Source organism: Sus scrofa, chromosome 4 (assembly GCF_054392235.1).
Source record: "Sus scrofa isolate SSC_HxYL_T2T_F1_AM1 chromosome 4, Sscrofa_HxYL_maternal_Yorkshire_Landrace_v2.0, whole genome shotgun sequence".
NCBI classification, from domain to species: Eukaryota; Metazoa; Chordata; class Mammalia; order Artiodactyla; family Suidae; genus Sus; species Sus scrofa.
Window position 1 is genome coordinate 33466029 of NC_139386.1, and position 23044 is coordinate 33489072.

Consider the following 23044-nt stretch of genomic DNA (forward strand, 5'->3'; position numbering starts at 1 on the left):
GGGAGATCACCACTAGCCCAACAACTAAGACTATCACAGGACAATCAGCAAGCCAACACCATATATTGTTCTATTTTATCTCTTCTGTTAAAATAAAATAAATCCTTCCGTTTATTTTTTAAATATGACAAGTTTTACCTTCCTTTTTAGCTTAGGAAAAGAACTAACTTTAGGAAAGAGGATCATCAGTCTTGGCGAAAGAAACAATAAATACAATAACCCTATGAGTTACACTGTTACTGTATACTTATTTATTACTTCCATTTCAGAGATGAGAAAGTGAAGCCTAAAGTAAAAAAGTAATTGGCCCAAATATGATAGTTAGCAAAGTGACAGAGTCTGGCTTTAAACTCAGGAATTCTCACAGCAGAGTTCATGTTCTTTATTATTTCATGTTTCATCACACCTCAGCCCCTATTAGGCCTCTCTTACAGCTCACTGTTAGATGAAAGTGAGAATTAAAGGGAATTATACATGTTAAAAAGTTTATTATAACACTTTTTACCCATAAAGATTGTTTAATAAATAGTAGCTTTATAATTCATAAACATCTCTTCCTCAGTTTTGTAAAAGCTCTTCAAACTCACTACCTCCATAAATAAAATCACTGCCTTCCCTCCATGCCCCAGACATGCCCTCTAACCTTCTTACACTGGCTTCAGCATGAATGCCCTCATTCAGCGCAAAAACATAGTTGTCATCCTGGCTCTTTATTCAACCACCAATTCTCAACTCTCAAATTCATCACCCATCTTCTATTTCAGGGGCTCATGTAATCTTACCCACAGCATTTAGTAGTGATAGGAATTCCATACAGGATAAACAGCTCCCATTTTTCAGTTACAGATTTCATGTAATGGTATAAATGATTGGAATAACTTGATCAAAGCATAAGTTATCCAAAAGATGGAAAAGTAGCAAAATATATAATTAAATGTGAGAGACCCATGAGAATGCAGGTTCAATTCCTGGCCTTGCTCAGCAGGTTGAGGATCCGGTGTTGCCATAAGCTATGGTGTGGATGCAAATGCAGCTCAGATCTGGCCTTGATGTGGCTGTGGTGTAGGCTGGCAGGTACAGCTCTGATTCTACCCCTAGCCTGGGAACTTCCACATGCAACAGGTGCAGCCCTAAAAAGACCAAAAAAAAACCACATATATATGTTGCAGCTTATGGCAAATAATTAATTCATTATGAAAGTTTATTTCCACAAATCCTAAAAAGTCTGAGAAACATCTAAATTATATAAAAAAGGTAATTCAACCCCCTTTACTTTGACTCCACATGAAATAGAATAAATTCACAGTTAATGAAATATTCAATATCTAAGACCAAAATATTCATACTAATTTACTTTTTGCAACCTGAGGTAATTTATAGGTAATATACAAGCAGATGTGTCATGGTCCTGACTCTTCAAACATTTATAGAGGCAAAAGCAGCTGGATTTGGGCAATGACCAACACATGCTTTTTTTTTTTTTTTTTTTTTGTCTTTTGTCTTTCTAGGGTTGCACCTGTGGCACACGGATGTTCCCAGGCTAGAGGTAGAATCTTAGCTAGAGCTGCTGGCCTGTGCCACAGCCACAGCAATGTGGGATCCGAGCCACATCCTACACCGCGACCTACATCACAGCTCACAGCAACCCACAGCTCAACCCACTGAGCAAGGCCAGGGATCAAACCTGTGTCCTCATGGATACTAGTTGGGTTAACTAACCACAAAGCCAGAACAGGAACTCCAACATATACTTCTTTATTCTGCTTCTGCATTTCTGAAGAACAGCTCTAGATGTTTATGTAGTTTCCCTACTCCATACTGCACCTCCAGTAATGTTCTCCTAGGAATGCTTTTGGCTATAAGAAACAGAAGATCTTACTACTGGTGGCAGAAAAAAAAAAAAAAAACTGGGGGTCTATTTTTCTTACATTCAAGAAAAATTTCTGGTGGTATTGGATCAGTGGCTCAAGAATGTCATAATTAGTAACTCAAATACTCTTTGGTTTGAGGGTCATAACTAGCGACTCGAATACTCAAATACTTTTCCTTCATCTTCAAGCTCAAGACATCACTTTTGCATTAAAAAGTAGTGCCAGCTATATCTCTCTTCTTTTTCATGACGTCCTAGAAAATCTCATAAATTTTCTTACAACTCATTTGCTAAAACTGTCACACAGTCATTTCCAATTGCAAGGAAAGCTGAATAATTTTTTGTTTTTCAACTCCCTCTGTTGGGGATTGCAAGGGAGAAGGAAGTTGAAAATGTCTGTTAGGATAGTAATTGAACAGGGCCTAGAACAGCCTGCTTTCAATCACTCAGTATTTCCATACATATATTTTACATGTAACACATTCCCCCTCCTCCCAAGGGAGATAATCCCCAATTCTCGTTTAGTTATAAAACCTAGCTCTGAATCTAGGATCTGTGAGGTACAGCAAATCTTTCCATCATGGTCAAGCATAGATTATCTTAAACAACCAATATTATAAATCACTGCATATAATGAAAGACATCTGTTTCTCAACATACCCAATACAAAATGATATAACTGCAACAAAAACAGTAATATATTGTGGCTAAATGTCCACAGCACACATCAATCTCTACACAAAGAACACCTTAATTTCCTTGGTTAGTCTATCTGGCAGGCCCTAATTTTGTTATCTAGGAAGTTCTTCCTTGACTGTAGTCATTCATATTCCCTGGTTCTGCTCTTTGATAGATGTCCCTTGTCTACTATCCTCCTTGACCATACATGAAGTTGGCATTGACAGTGCCAACTCCTTGTGTTCTGTTTAGTTTATCACCACTGAGAGTATACACATCATACTGCTACTATAAGTGCAGGGAATTGCCCTGGAGGTTGAACAGCCATAGAACTATTCAACTTGCTATCCAGGCTTGGCCTTTCTTTAACCACTAGCTACTTATGACTACTTACATTTAATGAAAATTAAATAAAACTGAAAATTCAATTCCTTAGATATACTAGTCACATTTCAAGTATTCAGTGGCTATATGTGACTAGAGCCTATTGTATTATGATGAGGATACAAAATAATTTCATCCTTGGTGAACCTTCTACTGAACAGTGCTGCATAAAAGGTATCATAAAAAGACCTGTTAATTTTAACTGCAAAGTTTCAAATCCACATAAAATTAGTGTCATTTTATCTGTTGGTCAATCCATGGCTTAAAATATAGACTACTACATTACGAAATCTTGTCAGTACATGAAAGTCATTTCTATAGCTGAGCTATCACTAAATGTCTCATTGCTAAGACAGTTGTCAGGATTCATTACAAAAACTATAGATGAATAATCAAACCATTATGTATCCTGTACTAACTCTGGACACAAAAGTAGCACCAGAGATTCCATAAGGCTTTGAATTGCCTAAACTTTCCTACTTAAGAGTCAGCTAATAGGATGACTGGTGGAAAGCTGGTAGGTTTTCTAGGGAACCTGCTCTGGGCTGAAGATGATGCATAGACTGGGTAGTCACAGTATCTTTTCTTCTGCTCAGAGGTTTCATTATTTGCTAATGTCTACATTATCTGGAGAGAATGAAAAGGCTCCAAATTAGAGAAAAGAAAGCCCTCTTAGAAGATCTCAGCCCAAAGGACGTTCTCTTTGAGTTTTATGCCAATTTGAATTTGGAAAACTTGAAAAGACCTCAAGTTTCAGTCTAATGCACCAAAAATAATCATAACAGAAAGATTTTATCTGGGTTTGCAGGAAGTTATAAGGCTTCAGAGCAGATCCAAACTCAAATCAGACTTCTAAAGGCAGACAATAGCAGATTATTATAATCCAACATATAGTTGAATTTTATATTCCTGTGGGGGTTTTTTTGTTGTTGTTTGTTTGTTTGTTTTTCTTTTTTTGTCTTTTTGTCTTTTCTAGGGCCACACCCACGGCCCATGGAGGTTCCCAGGCTAGGGGTCTAATCGGAGCTGCAGCTGCCCACCTATGCCATAGCACAGCAAAGCATGATCTGAGCCGCATCTGCGACCTACACAGCTCATGGCAATGCCAGATCCTTAACCCACTGAGCAAGGCCAGGGATCAAACCCGCAACCTCATGGTTCCTAGTCAAATTCGTTAACCACTGCGCCATGACAGGAACTCCTATTCCTGGATATTTTTAAATTACATTTAATATAAAACATAAGGATATAAGATATACATTTTACCAATTTCTAAAACATACTGTTAAGAAAATACAAAATCTTTTAAATACTTAAGTTAACTGTAAATATATACTTCAGAAAACCCATGTTCAATGTTGTGACTCATTATTATAAAAATTGAATCTTTATACTAACCTAGAAACTTACTTTTAAAACTCTGACCAGTACAATGATGAGTTTAAGGAACATAGTAAGACTAGAGGAATTCTTATCATAGTGAGGAATGCTATGAGGTCTCCTTTAAAAAACACTAAATTCTAAAAAGGCAAGCTGCCTTAGGAATCAACTCAAACAATCAAATTTTTATCTATAATATATAAAATGTGTTTTTCAGTAAATTCAGATAGCATGCTTAAAATATATATTAATGTTTAGCAATTATCATGCACTACAACTGTAACAAAACACTTAAAAGTATATAAATTAAATACAACTACAAAATTAAAATCAGCAGTAATAACAGTAAGAAGAAATAATATTAGACAGAAAAAAGACTCTAACCACTTTGTCCTCCTGGTGTGAATATCCACGAAGGCAAGTTAGAAAGGACAGAAAAGACAAAACAAAAAAGAAATAATTAATCCCATTCTTAAAACAAATAAAACTTTTTAAGAGCTCATTAGTGAAATTAAAATTCTGAAAAAGTCTAAATTACATTATAAGAGGAACATTTTTCCCATATATTTCCAATACTGCATGCTATATGTGAGAATATACTAAGATATATAAACAGAATAATTTATATAAACAAGTAAATAGCCAAACATCAGAAAAAGGAGAATGTTCTTTCCACAAATAAAAATCCTAATTAAACACTAATTAACTCAAAGAAAGAAACTGAAAATGAAAGCTTTAAGGAAAAAAAAACCTCTTATGTACAAAAATGATAAAACACAGCATCACTGTTTCTCTTTAATTTCATCGTATACTATCAAAAGCAAAGTGTAATTCTATATGAATTATGCATGTTGCTTCTAAAAGTTTTTATGTTTCACTAATTTAGAAGTCTTCTAAATTTTATAACTGAAAAGAAAAAATAAGTAAGGTCATTAAATATAAAATATTATTTATTATAATTGGTAATCTAGAGTCATAGTTTCTCAAGAATATAAATGCAGAAAATAAAATAATATATACGATACATGACTTGGCAAGAGAACATATTTAAAATGCTAAAGTTGGAGTTCCTATTGTAGTGCTGCGGAAACGAATCTGGCTAGGAACCATGAGGTTGAGGGTTCAATCCTTGGCCATGCTCAGTGAGTTAAAGATCTGGCGTTGCTGTGAGCTGTGGTGTAGGTCACAGACACGGCTCGGATCTGGCGTGGCTGTCGCTGTGGCTGTGGCTGGCAGCTACAGCTCCAATTAGACCCCTAGCCTGGGAACCTCCATATGCCGTGGGTGCAGCTCTGAAAAGACAAAAAAAAAAAAAAAAAAAAATGCTAAAGTTAAAAATTGTTGCATTTGTCTTTATTTATATATAAAATAATGATGATAATAGCAAAAGTAATAATGTAAAAACAATAATCTGATATAAGAACTTATATAAATTAAAATTTAAAATCATGTGTTTTTAGGCATTATTATTTCTCTGAACCTTTTCTAGCTGTATAGCTTATGCAATTTTCTTAAGCTCTCAAGGCCTTTACTTCCTTATCTGCAAAATAGGAAATTAATATTTACAGGGTTTTCTAAGAATCAAATAAAGTAACACAAAAAACTCTCAATACAGTGCCTGACAGACTGTTCTATATTTGATATCTAGCCTATTAAAACATAGGATATTGCATAGAAGGAATAGGATTGCATTCTTTTCATTACTGTATTACTGACTGATTCATTTGTTACAAATGCTAAGACAAAAGATCATATAAAAGCTATGGTACACAGTCAAGGACAACTATTGCCAACCATTTAGCCCCCCAAAATTATTTATGGAGCACTCATTATATATACATCAGGCACTACACTAGATTTGTGAAACAAAAAATGAGTAAGACAGCTTCTGCCATTAAGGAACTAAATGTAGTGAGAGGGAAATCAACAAATTATTGTGGAACAGAGAGATGTCTGAAAGCAAGGGAATAACAAAGCACTATGGAAACACAAATGACTGAGGAGATAACGGGATTTGGAAAAAGAAGAATTAAGAGAAAGTTTCTGAAATGTATGCAGGCCTTTAAAATAATAAAGAGAATATCTGTAAGACCAGTGAGGGATAATACATAATGCAAAAAACATGGAATATGCAAAAAGCACAAAAGCACAAATATTTGGAAACACATAGCTGGGAATCACTAAAGTATAACTGACATGTTTGAACTAAAGACTCCATAGTTAATTACATTTATATCTGGCAAAAGCTTGGGAGCATAATACTTTCACAAGATAACTCACATTGCAAAGATAAAAAAAGAAAGGAAATGAAGTTATAACTAATGAATTTGCTAATAGTTGAACCCTCTTAACAGATAAAACAGATTCATTTTGAGCTATAACATATACATGGAAAATTTAGCTATAACATACACACGAAATATTACTCTGCCATGACATTTTTACTATCTTTCAATAAGGATAAAAATACAAAATCTACCACATGATTTATAAATAAGGCATATATTATTTGCTCCTATTTATGAAGTATTTATTTTGCTACAATGTACAGAGAGAGTGGAATAAGTCTGGAAGCAGAACAATTAAGAAGTTGTTACAATATCTGGGTAAGAAACAAATGTGATAGTGGTATGAATTATAGTCTTAGCAAGAGGAAAGGAGAGAAATAAACTGTTTTGGAGATACTGAGATGTAAGTCCCCTTAAGATTTGATTGAGGAAGAGTCAGAGTTAGAAAAGGACTCGCACAGTCTGGTTTGAGCAACTGGGAGGATAAGATAATTCCTTGAAAGGAAAAAATACATGAGAAGCAGCTTTGGGGGAGAATAATGAATTCAGGTATAGACAAGATGAACCTGAGGTGTCTATTAATATACCCAAGTAGAAATTTTCAGAAGGCAGCTACAAAGGAGGATCTGGGACTCAAAAGAATAACCCAGCTAATGAAATCATATCTGTAAATCATCAGGATATATACTGAATTTGATACTACAGAGGTGAATAAAATCTCCCAAAGAAACTGTTTAAAAAAAAAAATGAGGATGACCCCTAAGCATTGGTTTTTCTCTTTCAACTGGCAAACCTCCAAAAGAAAGGAAGTTCACAACAAAAGGACCAGCAATATCTTCTCATCAGATTTTAGTGATATAATTAGGTCAGAAGTTTCACTGTATTTATCAAAAATCATTTTAATCTCATCAATAATAAAAGTGGAATTAAGCTGCTTGAAAAACAAAGGTAATGCATAAATAAAAAATATTATCAATGACCTTAAGACAAAGACTAATTAAAATCTCATGTGAGGAGGAGTTCCCATTGTGGCTCAGCAGTAACAAACCCGACTATTATCCATGAGGACGCAGGTTTGATCCCTGGCCTTGCTCAGTGGGTTAAGGATCTGGTGTTGCCATGAGCTGTGGTGTAGGTCACAGATGTGGCTCAGATCTGTCATTGCTGTGGCTGTGGCATAGACCAGTGGCTATAGCTCTGATTCAGCCCCTAATCTGGGAACCTCCATGTGCTACAGGTGTGGCCCTAAAAAACAAAAATCTCATGTGTGGAGTTGCCATTTTGGCTCAGTGATAATGACCCCGACTAGTATCCATGAGGATGTGGGTTTGATCCCTGGCCTCACTCAGTGGGTTAAAGATCCAACATTGCCATTGAGCTATGGTATAGGTTGCAGATATGGCTTGGATTTGGTGTTGCTGTGGATAGGCCAGTGTGGCCATTTAAAACAAAACAAAACAAAAACCTCATGTGAAATATTAAAAGTAACCTGTTCAAATATACAAACAACTTAAACAACTCAACAACCAAAATACACTGGGACTTGGGCTCAACCCAGCACAGTGGATTAAGGAACTGGCCTTGCTGCAGCCATGGCTTAGGTTGCAATTATGGCTCAGATCTGATCCCTGGCCCAGAAACTCCATATGCTGCAGTGTGGCCAAAATGGGGAGGAATAGAGGAATAGTTTTTAAGCTGAATAGTTTTTAAGCAGAAGGTAAAATAATCAGATTTACATTTTACAAATATCAGTATAGCTTCATGTGAAGGAAGTGCTTAAGGAATCCAGATGGTAACAAAGAGACCAGTTAGGAAACTAACATTAGTCCAAATGATGGAGGATGAAAGTCTAAATAGGTCAGTAGTTAGTTTGAACAGACAAAGAGGAAATGATAAAACACAAAAATTGTGGGTAAAGAGTGATAAAGAACAGAAACCTGAGATGATTCCTGGCTTTCTAGTTTAGGTGATGGTATGGATAATGATGCCATTCAAAAAGCTGAAAATTACAGGAGGAGCAGACTTGGAAATTGTTCCATCAAGAGAAAATGTAGTCTATTCTGGCCTAAGTGAGATTCAGTGGTATTTTAATATATTTATTGAAAGGGAGTTAAGACAAAACTTCAAAAGAAGAAGCTAATGTATTTTTTAGTTGAGCCATTTATTTATTTAGATATACAGAAACTGCATGTATTGTGTATACAATTCAATGAGTTTGAACATATGCATACATCCATGAAACCATCACCATAATAAAGGTAACAGATATATCTGTCATGTCCATAATTTTCCTTGAGTCCCTTTATATCCTATTCTTTTCATAGATCATACTTACTTTTAACTCAAAAAAAAAAATGTTTCAAATGGGGGGGTTCACTTATTTTTCTGCGTGTGTTTGAAGTAAAATACTTTTGTTAGGAATGCTTAAAAAGAAATTAGATGAGCTTTATGGGCATTGCATTTTAAAAGGATAAAGAAAGAGAAATTCGTGACTATGTCTAACCCTCCTCTCACACCTTGATGGCAATTCCATTTCCATATTGCTCCCCTATCTAGTTTTACCATCCTGCAGTTTTGGTGGTATCCTGAATTCCCTTATTTATTAAACTCTAGTCTCCTATTTGATTAGAATTCATTGCAGATGCTATTATTTATTTTCCCCATGTATGCTAAGTAATATCTATTTAACCTGGTGCTCATCTTATTCACTGATAAGGAGCTCACTTTATCTGCTGATGAGGACATTAAGTACTGAGCAGTATTTTGCCACTTGGAGCTTGGGAGCAGATACCAAAGACAGCTTTCAAATGCGTATCTGCCAATAACCAAGCATACATCGCACATACTATACATATACATCAGTAGTCTACAAATATTTTTTTTCTCTTCTTTCAAATAAATCTCTAAAACCACATAACCCTCATATATTTTTAAGAAATCATTTAAATTTTAAGTTTAAATAGTTGGAAAGGACATATTTTCAGATATATTATATATTGTAGGTGTGCTTTACTTATATCTTTAATAAATCTTGGAGCTGTAGATTTACCTTATTCTATATATGGGATAATATATAGAATATACTACATACATTCTATATATGGGATAATATATAGAATATACTACATAATCTATTTGGCAAACCAGTTGCACGTTGTCAAACCATCAGGCAAATCTGGCTTTATATCAAGAAAAGAGTCCAACTTCATTTTTAAATGTATATAGTTGTGTTATTGTGGGTAACAATGACAATCACCTTAAAATTCTAATTTTAAAAAAAGAGAGATGAGGCGTAAAGTCTTGCCAAAAGGCTATTGCTGGAATGAAATAAGGTGCTGCCTTGTTCTATATTTCTTACAAAACTTCTCACTGTTTTGCCCTCATGAAACTGTCCCTCAGGATGATGCATTCTGAAATTGCCACTTAGCTTGGTGTTACATCCCGAGGCAGTGTATTATATAAAGACTAGATTAGGTAGGGTTGAGGAGCATGCTTTTCTTTTGAATAGAAGGCACTCACTTGTAAAAGTGATTTTGAAAGAAAAATTCACAAAATAGAAACTTGCTCTCAGGTAGCTCCCTTTTAACAAAAAAATGAAAGAATACATATGGGAATCTGGACCCTTAAAGCTATTCTCACCAGTCCACTCTCCAGAAAATGTTCCTTCTACAACAGGGTACATTTTCAAGACCACTGCCATATACTTCAGAATTTAAAGAGACTATGGAGTCAGCCAGAGATTCTTAAAGAAAAACGACTCCAAGTTGGTAGCTACAATAGCATATGCAAACTTACTTGTTTTTCTAAGTAATCTGACCCACAGTGAATTAAGATACACAAGTGATGGGAGTAGGGGCTAAACCAGGTGGAAACCATTTAAGAATGTAATATATAGAGAGAATGAGTTCATGTAAACTTTGGTGAAAATATTTTCCTTTATGTTCACTTTAACATATTACTTTGCATCCTTCCATGGTGCTCATATGCATTAGGAGGCATATAATGTCCTAAGACTCCGCAAGTGAGACAATTTCTCACAGTCACTACTGTGACTGACATCAATGAGTGTAAACAATTATTTCTTCCTTTTCTAATATAGTCTCATACATTCTAGGTTACTCAGCCTAAAGGCTTGAAATTGAGGATCCAACTGATGCAACCACTTGCTTAATGGTGGTCCTATGAACCATGTAACTCTGATAAGCTTGCCTGCTTTACCTATTCCTCAAATTCCTATGAACACAGTATCCAAAAATAGTGGTATCTTCAAGAGTCCCATGTTTTATAAATGAGGGATGGGATAGAAACCAAAGCTTAACTTACATACAACAGATAACAGTGACACAAGAGAATTAATGAAGTTTCTCAATTCCTTTTAAAAATTATTTAAGCAGTAGAAATACCTGGCTATATTTCCTTTTTAAGTATTTTAAGAACTACAGGAGTTCCTGTTGTGGCACAGTAGAAACAAATCTGACTAGTATCCATGAGGATGCGGGTTCAATCCCCAGCCTCGCTCCGTGGGTCAGGGATCCGGCATTGCCGCGAGCTGTCATGTAGGTCGCAGACGTGACTCAGATCCTGCGTTGCTATGGCTGTGGCATAGGCTGGCAACTATAGCTCCAATTTGACCCCTAGCCTGGGAACTTCCATACGCCACAAGTGAGGCCCTATAAAAAGCAAAAACAATTACATGTAAACTTATTTCTAAAATCATAAAAAGTCAAACCACGAAGAGACCTTAGAAATCATTTAAGTTGAGCCTTTCATTTTATAGATTTTAAAACAGAAGCACTAAGACATCAAATGATACGTCAACAAAAGTCATATAACACCAAGGCAGGAACAAAACTTGGTTCTCCTAACTGTTTCAACTATGTTACCCTGCTTCTAGAGAATGTAAATTTTTTCCCAATATACTAGTGTGTAATAATTCCATAAAGTCTAAATACTTTTTAAGAAAATTCATATGCTTGATTTGGGTGTATGGGAACTGATTATCTATTACACTAGCACACTCACTACGAACTTGCAGGTAATCACTGTGACTTGACATTTAAAGAAAGAAACTTCCTAGAGGATTGCAGAAACACTCTCATTAGTTTATCTCTCAGTATACAATTTAAATACTAATCACCAAAACCACTCATATAAACAATAATTAACGACTTGGTTGTACAGTAGGATGTCTGTATTATTAAATTCTTTTTGTTGTTTTAAGGCCGCACCTGCGGCATATGCAAGTTCCAGACTAGAGATCAAATAGGAGCTGCAGCTGCCAGCCTACACTGAAGCTATAATGCAAGATCGAAGCCACGTCTTCAACCTACACTATAGCTCACAGCAACGCCAGATCCCTGGCCCACTGAGCAAGGCCAGGAATTGAAGCCACATCCTCATGGATAGTAGTCAGATTCATAACATGCCGAGCCACAATGGGAACTCGTGTATTATTATTAAAGCCTTACTATCTGATATACTGAACACACACTTAATATACTGTAAAAGAATTGCTGAAGAATCACTTTCTTTTACAACCATTCTAAAGGTGTAATTGCTTTAAATCTGATAATTTATAGTGAAAGAATCCATATTTGTTACATTTGTAAATTAAATAATACTATTCTAAAAAATGTATATTCTTTATTTTTTCAAAACTAAATCACAAGTTAAGCTGATGGTAATCTATTTTTTTCAAAAGTAAAAGAAACCCAAGAAATAGCAACAACAACAACAACAAAAGACAAAAAGACAAAAAAAAAAAAAAAAAAACAAACAAACAAGGAGTTCCCGTCGTGGCGCAGTGGTTAACGAATCCGACTAGGAACCATGAGGTTACGGGTTCAGTCCCTGCCCTTGCTCAGTGGGTTAACGATCCGGCGTTGCCATGAGCTGTTGTGTAGGTTGCAGACGCGGCTCGGATCCTGTGTTGCTGTGCCTCTGGCGTAGGCCGGTGGCTACAGCTCCGATTCAACCCCTAGCCTGGGAACCTCCATATGCCGCGGGAGCGGCCCAAGAAATAGCAATAACAACAACAACAAAAGACAAAAAGACAAAAAAAAAAAAAGTAAAAGAAACAAAAAATGTTGTCACATTTTGAAGTTTAAAATAATCCTCATTGTAAATTACTTTTACTCTTTTTTTTTTTTGTCTTTTTGTTGTTGTTGTTGTTGTTGTTGCTATTTCTTGGGCCGCTCCCGCGGCATATGGAGGTTCCCAGGCTAGGGGTCCAATCGGAGCTGTAGCCACCGGCCTACGCCAGAGCCACAGCAACGCGGGATCCGAGCAGCGTCTGCAACCTACACCACAGCTCACGGCAACGCCGGATCGTTAACCCACTGAGCAAGGGCAGGGACCGAACCCGCAACCTCATGGTTCCTAGTCGGATTCGTTAACCACTGCTCCACGACGGGAACTCCGTAAATTACTTTTAATGTCTTCCCATAATTACAAAATAATTTATCCTTCAAAAAGTAATTCTTTTTTTGATTTGTTTTGTTTGTTTGTTTGTTTGTTTTTTAGGGCTACACTTGTGGTATGTGGAAGTTCCTAGACTAGGAGTTGATCTGGAGCTGCAGCTGCTTTCCTAGAGCACAGCCACAGCAATACCAGATACAGGCTGTGTCTGCGACCTACACCACAGCTCACAACAATGCAAGATCCTTAACCCACTGAGCAAGGTCAGGGATTGAACCCGCATCCTCATGGATACTAATTGGGTTCATTACTGCTGAGCCATAAAAGGAACTCCAAAGAGTAAATCTTTTTAAATTAAATAAATTTGATAGGGAATGCACTGAATCTGTAGATTGCCTTGGGTAATAGAGTCATTTTGACAATATTGATTCTTCCAATCCAAGAGTATGGTATATCTTTCCAACTGTACAGTCTTTGATTTCTTTCATCAACGTTTTATAGTTTTCAGAGTATATGTCTTTTGTCTCTTTAGGTAGGTTTATTCCTAGGTATTTTATTTGTTTTCATGAAATTATAAGTGGGATGGTTTCTCTGATTTCTCTTTCTGATCTTTCATTATGAGTATATAGAAATGCAATTGATTTCTGTGTATTAATTTCATAGCCTGCAACTTTGCCAAATTCATTGATGAGTTCTAACACTCTTCTGGTGCTGACTTCAGTATTATATCATCTGCAAACAGTGATAGTTTCACTTCTTTTCCAATTTGGATTCCTTTTATTTCTTTTTCTTTTTCTACAGATTCAATGCAATCCCTATCAAATTACCAAAGACATTCTTCACAGAACTAGAACCAAATATTTTAAAATTTGTATGAAAACACAAGAGACCCTGAATAGCCAAAGTAATATTGAAAAAGTAAAACGAAAATGGAGGAATCAAGCTTCCTGACTTTGGACAATACTACAAGCTACAGTCATCAAAACAATATGTTACTGGCACAAAAACAGAAATATAGACCAATGGAACAGGATAGAAAGCCCAGATGTAAAGCCAGGTACCTATGGGCAACTAACCTATGACAAAGGAGGACAGAACATACAATGGAAGAGGACAGTCTCTTCAATAAATGGTGCTGGGGAAACTGGAAAGGTACATGTAAAGGAATGAAAGTAGAATACTATCTAACACCATACACAAAAATAAACTCAAAATGGACTAAAGACATAAATGTAAGGCCAAACACTATAAAACTCCTTAGAGGAAAACATAGGCTAAATGCTCTTTGACATGTATCACAGCAACATCTTATTTGATCCACCTCCTAGAATAATGACAATAAAGACACAAATAAACCAATGGGACCTAATTAAACTCAAAAGCTTTTGTACAGCAAAGAAAACCATTTTAAAAATGAAAAGACAACCCACAGAATGGGAGAAATCATTGCCAACAATGCAACAGACAAGGGCCTAATCTCCAAAATATACAAACAATTCATGCAACTCAACAACAACAAAAAAAATACCCCAATTGAAAAATGGGCTGAAGACCTAAACAGACATTTCTCTAAAGAAGACATACAGATGGCCAACAGGCATATGAAAAAATGCTCAATATCACTAACTATTGGAGAAATGTAAACCAAAACTACCATGAGGTACCACCTCACACCAGTCAGGATGGCCATCATTAACAAGTCAACAAATAACAAATGCTGGAGAGGGTATGGAGAAAAGTATACCTCCTCCACTGTTGGTGGGAATGTAAACTGGTACAACCACTATGGAAATCAGCATGGAGGTACCCCAGGAAACTAAATATAGAGCTACCATGTGATCCAGCAATTCCACTGCTGGGCATATATCCAGACAAAACTTTCCTTAAAAAAGATACATGCACCCTTATGTTTATTGCAGCACTATTCACATAGCCAAGACATGTAAACAACCTAAAGGTCCATCAAAAGATGAATGGATTAAGAAGATGTGGTACATATATACAGTGGAATATTACTCAGCCATAAAAAAGACAAACTAATGCCATTTGAAGCAACAAGGATGTGTCTAGAGACTCTCATCCTAAGTGAAGTAAGCCAGAAAGAAAAATACAAATACCATATGATATCACTTATTTGTGGAATCTAAAATATGGAACAGATGGTCCTAACTAAAGATAACAACAACAACAAAAACAAACATTACATGGCCAAGTAGAGCAGACTTGGGATTCCCAGGGGGAAAAGGGAGGGAGTGGGAGGGATGGGCATTTGGGGGATTTGGGGGATGCAAACTTTTATATCTGGAATGGATGTACAATGGGATCCTACTGTACAGCACAGGGAAATGTGTGTGATTGGGTCACATTATTGTACAACAGAACTTGATGAAACACTGTAAATCAACCATAATTTAATACTGATTAAAAAAGGAAAATTTGGTTAAAAAATAAAAATAAATTAAATAAACATACAGCTTTAATTTTCTAAGGAGTATCATCTTTAAAAATAAATGAAAACAATATTTCATAAAATTTTATCAGATTGGTACTCTGCAGTCCTGTACTTCATTCATTCTCTCTGTATCCTAAATGCACTTCAAAAGTGTTCTTAATTAATTGTTAAGGATGGCACCACATGAAAGAGCCTCAAAATTAAAAACAAAAGGTTATTTTATCTTGTTCTCTTAGGAGATTACTAAAATGATTTTTAAATAGCTTTATAATTAAATTTTAAGCTATAAAATATTTGTACTGTCATTATTCTACTTCATAAAAATAGTCTGACCAAATTTCACTGAGCTTAATCCTTCTGAACTGTGATAAATAAAAAAAAATACTTAGCATCTACTGTGAGCAAAAGCCTTCTTTTATTACATTAGGCAACCTAGTATACATAGGAAGATCCAATTTGAAAAGAGAAATTAAACTCATTGCTCTTCTCATACAGAATACAGGCAGTATATATCAAATAAAGGCAAGTAAATTATGAATGAAAATACAGAAAAACTAACTAAAAAATTCAGGGCTATCTTTCTTGAGCTAAATCTAGATTATTTTTGCATATTATTAAATCATCATATTAGACCTAAGAAAAATATGAGAAAAGTGGTGAGTACTGTCTCTGTTTCCTTCCTTCTTCCATAAACTATCTACATCAGGCACAATATACAGAGATTTATAGTTGATTACAATATAACACATTTTCAGGGGGCATTTCAATTCTTCAGTATACTTAATTCATTTATTAGAACTTTGCTCAGGATAAAGAGACCATATGTCAGACACCAGAAAATGTATTTTTAAGCAAGCTATATTCAGATGTCATTACAGACTTTTGCTTGTGGCCTAAATGGGATAGCAAGGACTAGATTTCTCCACCTGCTTGAAACAAAAGATAGACAAAATATATAAAAGAATGGTTTTTCAAGATATTGGACATTAGGCAAAAAAGGGCAGCTGAAAAATCAGGGCTTGGGGGGACAAGATAAGCACTGTAACTGCCCCAGCTTACTGCTTTGAGAGGCTTTCCAGCCAGCAGAGCAGTACAGAACAGCTGAAACTCAGTGTGGCAGATATCCTAACCTGAAGAGAACAAACTGAGCCTGGGGAGGCCAGCACAGCTAATTTTTGCTGGACGAGTTATCAGAGAAGAGAAACCTGCACAGAAAAAGAGAACTCCTGAGATCTTCAGAGAGACTCTTCAAGTACTCAGCTTAGTAATGATCAGTAAGCATCCATGTGATTCAGTACCCAGGAGTGGGGGGGGAAATCATCTGAAAGGATTAGAGGAAATGGAAATTTCCCACCAGCAAGATAAGAAAAACTCATAATCATGAGGTACTGGTTAAAGAACTCAGGAAAGAGAATTGCCTCAGTAGAAGAGAATAATAAGTGCTAAACCGAGAACTATTCCAGATCTACCTAAGAAATCACAAAAGCAAGATATAAAAGTACTAAATTGTTTCCATGTAACTACACTCCAGAAGAAAGCTCAAGAAGAGTTAGAGAAATCCAAAAATATCTAGCACCTAACAGAATAGAATATACAATGCTTGGTAGGACACCAGGCATGTAGAGAGTCAGGAAAATATATACCACCATGAGAACAATGAATAAAAAACAACTAAAAACTGAAAAAGATGTTAAAATTACCATAAGGGAACCTCAAAACACTTATTTTATTATAGAGCATGTATTCTACATGCTCAAAAAGTTAGATTGTGGAAGATATAAAAGTGCCTAAAACTGAAATTCTAGACATGAAAGCTATAGTGTCTGAGATGAAAAAATATACTGAATGGTATTAACAGCAGATTTGACACTGCAGAAGAACAGATTAGTAAAGTTGAAGGCATAGACATAAAGCAAAATACAATAAAATATAACAAAACATAACAAAATGAAAATGGAGAAAAGTAAAATTTGGCTTAACAAAAATAACATGAATCATCTGTAGCACAACTTTAAGCAGCCTAAATATATGACACCAATAACACAAGTCCAAAAGGGTAGAAATGGAAGTACACTGCTATGAGTAACAGGACTCCATGAAGAAGACAGAAAGGAAGGGACAGTAAAAACATTTGAAGAAAAAAATTAACAAAATTCTCTAAATCCTATGAAAACTATAAACACAGATCCAAAACACTTAAACTAAAACACACCTAACATGAAGAAAATTAACCAAGAAACATCTTAATTAAACTGCACATAACCAGTGGTAAAAAAGATTATCTTAAAAGCAGTCGGGCAAAAGACATATTACATACAGAGAAATTAAGATGAGAATGGTATCACACTTCTAATCAGAAACAATGAAAAGGAGAAGGCAATGAAACAAAATCTTTAAAATACTGAAAGAAAATAACTATTAAACTAGAATGCTCTACCAAACAAAAATATCTTTCTGAAAAACCAAGGGCAAAATTTTCAGCATAAAAAGTTGAAAGCATTCATCACTAGCAGACCTGCAAAGATTGAAGGAAATCAATGGCAAATCAATAGCAAATATAGAATAAAATCTTTCAGGCAGGTGAAATATGACACCAGATAGAAATACAGAGCTACAAAAAGAAATGAACAGTACCATAAATGGTAGCAACAAAAGTAAATACATAATATTTAAAACTCTTTAAAAATAAACCTTATAAAAAAAAGAAAAACAATGCATTGTATAGTTTATAAAATAGGTAAAAATAAAATATATGACACCAATAACAAGTCCAGAAGGGCAGAAATGGAAGTATACTATTATAAGTTCTTAAACTGTACTATACGTGGTATGTCAGTTAAGGTTGACTATGATAATTCAAAGACGTACACTACAAATCCTGAAGTAATTAATAAAATAAAAGAGTCAACAAAGCTATAAAACTAAGAGTCAACAAAACTAAAGAGCCAACAAAGGAGATAAAATTGAATCATAAAAAGTTACTTGATTAATCCAAAAGGAGACTAGAAAAGAAATAAAGATCAGACAGTACAAGTAGGAAAAAAGCAAAATGATATAATCAAGCCTAACTATATCAAACCTAACCATATCAATATAAATTGTCTAAATATTCAATTAAAAGTCAGGGATTGTCAGATTGGCTACAAAGCAATACCCAATTATATGCTGCCTATCAGAAAAGTACTTTAAATATGAAGACAAATTAGTATAAAGTAAAAGAACAGAAAAACATAAACAATGTTAATACTACCCAATAGAAAGCTGGAACAGTTACAGCAAAATTAGACAGATTTCAGAGCAAAGAATATTATCAGAATAAAGTCACTTAATAAAGGAGCCTATTATTTCATAGGATATAATAATCCTAAATGTTTATACACCTAAAAACAGAACTTTAACATATAGAAAGCAAAAGCTGATAAAACTGTAAAAAGAAATAGACAAATCCAAGTATAGTTATATACTTCAAGACCCTTCTCTTAATAATTGATAGAATAAATAGGTATAAAATCAACAGATATAGCAGACTTTAATAACTATTAAAAAACTTCACCTATCAGACAAGTAAAAACAGTCAAAAAATAGCAGGATATACACCCTTTTCAAGAACACACAGAACATCTGCCAAAGTAAACCATATTCTAGGTCATAAAATAAGTACATTTCAAAGGACTCAAAGCATACAAAGTATATGCAGGACCACAACAGAATTAAATTAAAAATCATTAACAGAAAGATCTCTGGAAACCACCTCCAAATATTTAAAAAACAAATAACATATTCCTAAATTATTTATAAGTCAAAAAAGAAAAGGAAAATTAGTAAGTATTTTAATTGAATGAAAATGAAAAGAGAACATAGTAGAATTTGGGGGATGTCAAGTGAAGCAGTACTTATGGGAAACTGATAGAACACGATGCCTATATTAGAAAAGAAGAGACACCTCAAAGCAATGACCTCAGCTTTCAACTTAAGAAACCAGAAAAAAAAAATTAAACACACAGTGGGCAGAAGAAAAGAAATAATAAAGACCAAAGATGAAATCAACAATTTTTTTTTACAGTCAATAACACAAAAAATTACTGGGTCACTTTGCTGAACAGTAGAAAACTGACAAAACACTGTAAACCAACTATAATAGAAAAAATAAAAATCACTAAAAAAAAAAACTAGTTCTTTGATAAGACCAATAAAATTGATTAATATCTGTCAGACTGAGCAGGGAAAAAGAAAATGCAAATTACCACTATGAGGAATGAAAGAGATGGCATCACCACAGATTCTATATATAGTAAAAGAATGATAATGGAAAACAGTAAAGAAGTTGATGCTAATAAATTTCAACTAATAAGGAACCAAATTCCTTGAGAGATACAAATTACCAAGGCTCATTCAAGAAAAAAAAATAGATAACTTGAATAACCCAATGACTATTAAAGAAACTAAAATTGTACTTAAAAACTCTTCCCTCAGAATATAATTGTATGTCCAGATGACTTCATTGGTAAAGCCTACAAAACATTAAAAGGATAAATGACACCAATTCTACAGAAACACTACTAAAACACTGGAAATGGAGAACTACTGCCCAACTTACACTATCAGGAGAGCATTACTCTAATACGAAATTCAAAGAAAGACATTACTATCCCAGGGATGCAAGGATTTTTCAATACCCAAAAATCAATCAATGTGATACACTACATTAGCAAACTGAAGAATAAGAACCATATGATCTTCTCTATACAGATGCAGAAAAAGTCTTTGATAAAATCCAACACCCATTTCTGATCAAAACCCTTCAGAAAGTGGGCATAACGGGAACCTACCTCAACATGATAAAGGCCATATAGGACAAACCCATACCAAACATCATTCTCAATGGTGAAAAGCTGAAAAAATTCCCGCTGAGATCAGGAACAAAACAAAGATGTTTGCTCTTGCCACTACTCTTCAAGACAGTTTTGGAAGTCCTAGCCATGGCAATCAGAGAAGTAAAAGAAATAAAAGGAATCCAAATTCGAAAAGAGGAAGTAAAACACACTATTTGCAGATAACATGATACTATACCTAGAGAATCCTAAAGTCTCCACCAGAAAACTGTTAGAGCTCATCCACGAATTTGGTGAAGTCGCAGGATACAAAATTAATACACAGAAATCAACTGCATTTCTACACATTAACAATGAAATATCAGAAGGAGAAATTAGGGAAACAATCCCATTTACCACCGCATCAAAAAGAATAAAATACTTAGGAATAAACCTACCCAAAGAGACAAAAGACCTGTACTCTGAAAACTGTAAGGCACTGATGAAAGAAATCAAAGATGACACAAACAGATGGAAAGACACACCATGCTCTTGGATTCAAAGAGTCAGTATCATCAAAATGACTGTACTACCCAAGGCAGTCTACAGATTCAATGCCACCGCTACCAAAGTGCCAAGGACATTTTTCACCACACTCGAACAAAATACCTTAAAGTTTGTTTGGAAACACAAAAGACCCAGGATAGCCAAAGCCATCCTGAGAAAGAAAAATCGAACCAGAGGGGTCAGGCTCCCTGACGTCAGACTATACCACAAAGCTACAGGCATCAAAGCCATATGGTACTGGCACAAAGACAAAAATATAGATCAGTGGAACAGGCTAGAGAGCCCAGAATTAAACCCAGGCACCTACAGTCAACTAATCTGTGACAAAGGAGGCAAGAATATACAATGGAGAAGAGACAGCCCCTTCAATAAGTGGTGCTGGGAAAACTGCACAGCCACATGTGAAAGAAGGAAATGAGAACACTTCCTAACACCAGACACAAAAATAAACTCACAGTGGATTAAAGACCTAAATATAAGATCAGATACCATAAAGCTCTCAGAGGAAGACACGGGCCAAACGCTCTCTGACATGAACGACAGCAACATCTTCTCAGATCCACCTCCTAGAGTAATGACGGTAAAAGCAAAAATGAACAAATGGGACTTAATTAACCTTAAAAGCTTCTGCACAGCAAAGGAAACCCTAAACAAAACGAAAAGACAACCCACAGAATGGGAGAAAATCTTTGCAGATGAAGCGACTGACCAGGGATTCATCTCCAAAATTTATGAACACCTCCTACCCCTCAATACCAAAAAAACAAACAACCCCACCCAAAAATGGGCAGAAGATCTAAACAGACAATTCTCCAAAGAAGACGTACGGATGGCCAAAAAACACATGAAAAAATGTTCAACATCACTCATTATTGCAGAAATGCAGATCCAAACCACCATGAGGTACCACCTTACACCAGTCAGAATGGCCATCACCCAAAAGTCTACAAACAATAAGGGCCGGAGAGGGTGCGGAGGAAAAGGAACCCTATTACCCTGTAGGTGGGATTGTAAACTGGTGCAACCACTGTGGAAGACGGTATGGAGAATTCTCAGAAAACTTCACAATAGAACTACCATTTGATCCAGCAGCCCCACTCCTGGACATCTATCTATCCAGAGAAAACCCTGACTCCAAAAGACACGTGTACTCCAGTGTTCATTGCAGCACTATATGCAATAGCCAAGATGTGGAAACACCCTAAATGTCCATTGACAGAGGAGTGGGTCAAGATGATGTGGTACATATACACAATGGAATATTCCTCAGCCACTGCAAGGAAAGAAAGAAGGGCATTTGCAGCAACATGGTTGGACCTGGAAAGGATCATGCTAAGTGACGTTAATCAGACAGTGAGACACCAACATCAAATGCTATCACCTACATGTGGAATGTAAATAAAGGACACAATGAACTTCTTTGCAGAACAGATACTGACTCACAGACTTTGAAAAATGTATGGTTTCCAAATGAGACAAGTTGGGGGAGAGGGGGATGCACTGAGGGTTTGGGATGGAAATGCTATAAAATTTGGTTGTGTTGATTGTTGTACAGCTATAAATGTAATAAGATTCATTGAGTAATAAAAAAATTAAAAATAAAATAAATTCATATACCCTAAGTTAAAAAAAAATACGAAAAAAAAGGACATTACAAGAAAAGAAAACTACAGAAGGAGTTCCCATCGTGGCACAACAGAAACAAATTGAACTAGGAACCATGAGGTTGCGGATTCAATCTCTGGCCTTGCTCAGTGGGTTAAGGATCCAGCATTGCCATGAGCTGTGGTGTAGGTTGCAGACCCTGCTAGGATCTGACATTGCCGTGGCTGTGGTGTAGGCTGGCAGCTGTAACTACGATTAGACCCCTAGCCTGGGAACCTCCATATGCTGCAGGTGAGGCCCTAAAAAGACCAAAAAAAAAAAAAAAAAAAAAAAAGTGCCAGTACAATTTTCCTGTATAGCAGTATTTAGCACAACATTGTAAGACAACTATACTTTAATTAAAAAAAAATTGAAAAAAGAAAAAAGAAAACTACAGATAACAACCCTCATGAACACAGAAACAAAAATTGTGAACAAAATTTTATCTCATCAAGCCCATTAATTTTTAAAAGATACAATCCATTATAACCAAATGAGTTTTATTCCAGGAATACAGAGTTGGTTTTTAATATTTCAAAATCTATTAATGTAG

The 23044-nt window shown here is 35.3% G+C and overlaps 1 protein-coding gene across 50 annotated transcripts in view; it reads right to left on the reverse strand.

Moving 5' to 3' along the window:
• RIMS2 (regulating synaptic membrane exocytosis 2) overlaps positions 1 to 23044 on the reverse strand; it is a 617675-nt gene that overhangs the window by 456387 nt on the left and 138244 nt on the right. For 33 of the 50 annotated variants that reach the window (XM_085021920.1, XM_085021914.1, XM_085021903.1 and 30 more), the window contains one exon: positions 4697 to 4708. The exons of the other annotated variants lie outside the window; for them this stretch is intronic. In XM_085021920.1, the coding sequence (XP_084878046.1) occupies positions 4697 to 4708 (12 nt within the window). The remainder of the gene's footprint in view (positions 1 to 4696; positions 4709 to 23044) is intronic. 50 annotated transcript variants of the gene reach the window in all.